General features: G+C 61.3%; 1 protein-coding gene across 1 annotated transcript in view; it reads left to right on the top strand.

Moving 5' to 3' along the window:
- LOC106899892 (potassium-transporting ATPase alpha chain 1-like) overlaps positions 1 to 4,198 on the top strand; it is a gene marked incomplete at its 3' end in the record, with an annotated part of 28,979 nt that overhangs the window by 20,389 nt on the left and 4,392 nt on the right. Inside the window, 5 exon segments of the mRNA XM_014961832.1 lie at positions 229 to 390; positions 449 to 560; positions 1,977 to 2,145; positions 2,224 to 2,378; positions 4,060 to 4,183. Coding sequence (XP_014817318.1) covers positions 229 to 390; positions 449 to 560; positions 1,977 to 2,145; positions 2,224 to 2,378; positions 4,060 to 4,183 — 722 coding nt within the window.

The following is a 4,198-nucleotide window of genomic DNA, read 5'->3' as shown; positions in this document are numbered from 1 at the left end:
AGGTGCCACCACGATGGGGATGGGGATGTCTCCACCACGATGGGGATGGTCTTCATCTTCATCCCTCCAGTCCCCATGTCCCTGAGGTGCCACCATGATGGGGATGGGGATGTCTCCACCACAATGGTGATGGTCCTCATCTTCATCCTTCCTGTCCCCGTGTCCCCAAGGTGCCACCACGATGGGGATGGTCCCCAACCTCACCCTTCCAGTCCCCGTGTCCCCAAGGTGCCACCACGATGGGGATGTCTCCACCACGATGGTGATGGTCTTCATCTTCATCCCTCCAGTCCCCGTGTCCCCACGGTGCCACCACGATGGGGATGGGGATGTCTCCACCACAATGGTGATGGTCCTCATCTTCATCCTTCCTGTCCCCGTGTCCCCAAGGTGCCACCACGATGGGGATGGTCCCCAACCTCACCCTTCCAGTCCCCGTGTCCCCAAGGTGCCACCACGATGGGGATGTCTCCACCACGATGGTGATGGTCTTCATCTTCATCCCTCCAGTCCCCGTGTCCCCACGGTGCCACCACGATGGGGATGGGGATGTCCCCAAGGTGCCACCATGATGGGGATGGTCCCCAACCTCACCCTTCCAGTCCCTGTGTCCCCAAGGTGCCACCACGGTGGGGATAGGGATGTCCCCAAGGTGCCACCACGATGGGGATGTCCCCAAGGTGCCACCACAGTAGGGATGTCCCCAAGATGCCACAATGATGGGGATGGTCCCCAACTTCACCCCTCCAGTCCCCCTGTCCTCAAGGTGCCACCACGATGGGGATGGGGATGTCCCCGAGGTGCCACCACGATGGGGATGGTCCCCAACTTCACCCCTCCAGTCCCCGTGTCCCCGAGGTGCCACCACAATGGGGATAGGGACGTTCCCAAGGTGCCACCACGATGGGGATGGGGATGTCCCCACCATGATGGGGATGGCCCTCATCTTCATCCCTCCAGTCCCCATGTCCCCGAGGTGCCACCACGATGGGGATGAGGATGTCCCCAAGATGCCACCATGATGGGGATGGTCGCCATCTTCACCCCTCCAGTCCCCATGTCCCCAAGGTGCCACCATGATGGGGATGGCCTTCATCTTCATCCTTCCAGTCCTCATGTCCCCAAGGTGCCTCCACGATGAGGATGGGGATGTCCCCAAGATGCCACCATGATGGGGATGGTCCTCATCTTCATCCCTCCAGTCCCCGTGTCACCAAGGTGCCACCACGATGGGGATGAGGATGTCCCCAAGATGCCACCATGATGGGGATGGTCCTCATCTTCATCCCTCCAGTCCCCGTGTCACCAAGGTGCCACCACGATGGGGATGAGGATGTCCCCAAGATGCCACCATGATGGGGATGGTCCTCATCTTCATCCCTCCAGTCCCCGTGTCACCAAGGTGCCACCACGATGGGGATGAGGATGTCCCCAAGATGCCACCATGATGGGGATGGTCCTCATCTTCATCCCTCCAGTCCCCGTGTCACCAAGGTGCCACCACGATGGGGATGAGGATGTCCCCAAGATGCCACCATGATGGGGATGGTCCTCATCTTCATCCCTCCAGTCCCCATGTCCTCAAGGTGCCACCAATATGGGGATGGGGATGTCCCCGAGGTGCCACCACGATGGGGATGGGGATGTCCCCGAGGTGCCACCACAATGGTGATGGTGATGTCCCCAAGGTGCCACCATGACGGGGATGTCCCTGAGGTGCCACCACGATGGGGATGGTGATGTCCCCAAGGTGCCACCATGATAGTGATGTTCCCAAGGTGCCACCATGATGGCGATGGGGATGTCCCCAAGGTGCCACCACGATAGTGATGTCCCTGAGGTGCCACCACGATGGGGATGGTGATGTCCCTGAGGTGCCACCACGATGAGGATGTTCTCAAGGTGCCACCACGATGGGGATGGTGATGTCCCCACCACGATGATGATGATGATGGTCCCCACCCCCTCCCCCCCAGGGTGCCATCGTGGCGGTGACCGGGGACGGGGTGAACGACTCCCCGGCGCTGAAGAAGGCCGACATCGGGGTGGCCATGGGCATCGCCGGCTCCGACGCCGCCAAGAACGCGGCCGACATGATCCTCCTCGACGACAACTTCGCCTCCATCGTCACCGGCGTGGAGCAAGGTGGGGGGACACGGAGAAGGTGGGGGGGGTGACACCAGGTGACATCATCATCACCCCCACCCTCCCCACCTTCTCCAGGCCGCCTGATCTTCGACAACCTGAAGAAGTCCATCGCCTACACCTTGACCAAGAACATCCCCGAGTTGACCCCTTACCTCATCTACATCACGGCCAGCGTCCCCCTGCCCTTGGGCTGCATCACCATCCTCTTCATCGAGCTCTGCACCGACATCGTGAGTGTCCGGACGCCCGCGTGTCCCACCCCCCAACACCCAGACTGGTCCATCAACCGGTCCGTCAACTGGGGGTTGAGGTTCCTCAACTGCTCATTGACGTTCCTCAACCGGTTGTTGAGGTTCCTCAACCAGGAAGTGGGGCTCCTCCTATGGAGGTTGGGGTTCTTCATCCAGGCATCTGGGTGCCAGGGGCCTTCCTGGGTGCTGGGGTCGGTGCTGGGGTCCTTCCCGGATGCCTGGGTCCCCCCACACTTAAACTGGACCATCCACCAGTCCGTCAACTGGTCGTTGAGGTTCCTCACCCAGGAACCGGGGTTCTTCATCTGGAGGTTGAGGTTCTTCACCCAGACTTTGGGGTCCCTCACCCAGGCATCTGGGTGCCTCACTGGGATGTTGGGGTCCTTCCTGGGTGCTGGGGGTCCCTCCCAGACGTGAGGGTCCCTCATCCAGACACCTGGGTCCCCCCACACTCAAACTGGTCCATCCATCGGTCCATCAACTGGTTGGGGGGGAATGGGGGCGTGGCCAAGGAGGGGGGTGGAGGAACTTCTGGGTCTCCAAAGGAGGAGGGGACTCGGATGGTGGGGGCCCGGGTCCGTGGCCACCCGGCCACCATGGGGCTCCTCCTATGGAGGTTGGGGTTCTTCATCCAGGCATCTGGGTGCCAGGGGCCTTCCTGGGTGCTGGGGTCCCTCCTGGACACCTGGGTCCATCCACCAGTCCATCAACTGGTCGTTGAGGTTCCTCAACCAGGAACCGGTGTTCTTCATCTGGAGGTTGAGGTTCTTCACCCAGACTTTGGGGTCCCTCACCCAGACTTTGGGGTCCCTCCCCTGGACGTTGGGGTCCTTCCTGGGTGCTGGGGGTCCCTCCCTGGGATGTTGGGGTCCTTCCTGGGTGCTGGGGTCCCTCCTGGACACCTGGGTCCATCCACCAGTCCATCAACTGGTCGTTGAGGTTCCTCAACCAGGAACCGGTGTTCTTCATCTGGAGGTTGAGGTTCTTCACCCAGACTTTGGGGTCCCTCACCCAGACTTTGGGGTCCCTCACTGGGATGTTGGGGTCCTTCCTGGGTGCTGGTGTCTCACCTGGGTGCTGGGGTCCCTCACCTGGACACCTGGGTCCCCCCACACTCAAACTGGACCATCCACCAGCCCATCAACTGGTCGTTGAGGTTCCTCAACCAGGAACCGGGATTCTTCATATGGAGGTTGAGGTTCTTCACCCAGACTTTGGGGTCCCTCACTGGGATGTTGGGGTCCTTCCTGGGTGCTGGGGTCCTTCCCGGATGCCTGGGTCCCCCCACACTTAAACTGGACCATCCACCAGTCCGTCAACTGGTCGTTGAGGTTCCTCACCCAGGAACCGGGGTTCTTCATATGGAGGTTGAGGTTCTTCACCCAGATTTTGGGGTCCCTCACCCAGACTTTGGGGTCCCTCACTGGGATGTTGGGGTCCTTCCTGGGTGCTGGGGTCCCTCCTGGACACCTGGGTCCATCCACCAGTCCATCAACTGGTCGTTGAGGTTCCTCAACCAGGAACCGGTGTTCTTCATCTGGAGGTTGAGGTTCTTCACCCAGACTTTGAGGTCCCTCACTGGGATGTTGGGGTCCTTCCTGGGTGCTGGGGGTCCCTCCCGGACGTGGGGGTCCCTCACCCGCCCCCCTGTGTCCCCCAGTTCCCCTCGGTCTCCTTGGCCTACGAGCGGGCGGAGAGCGACATCATGCACCTGAAGCCCCGCAACCCCCGACGCGACCGATTGGTCAACGAGCCCTTGGCCGCCTACTCCTACTTCCAGATCGGTACCAGCGGGGGAG

The sequence above is a fragment of the Calidris pugnax genome, unplaced genomic scaffold, assembly GCF_001431845.1.
Source record: "Calidris pugnax isolate Ruff unplaced genomic scaffold, ASM143184v1 scaffold995, whole genome shotgun sequence".
Taxonomy (NCBI): domain Eukaryota; kingdom Metazoa; phylum Chordata; class Aves; order Charadriiformes; family Scolopacidae; genus Calidris; species Calidris pugnax.
Note: the sequence above shows the minus strand (reverse complement) of the source record. Positions and strands in the feature narration are given on the sequence as shown.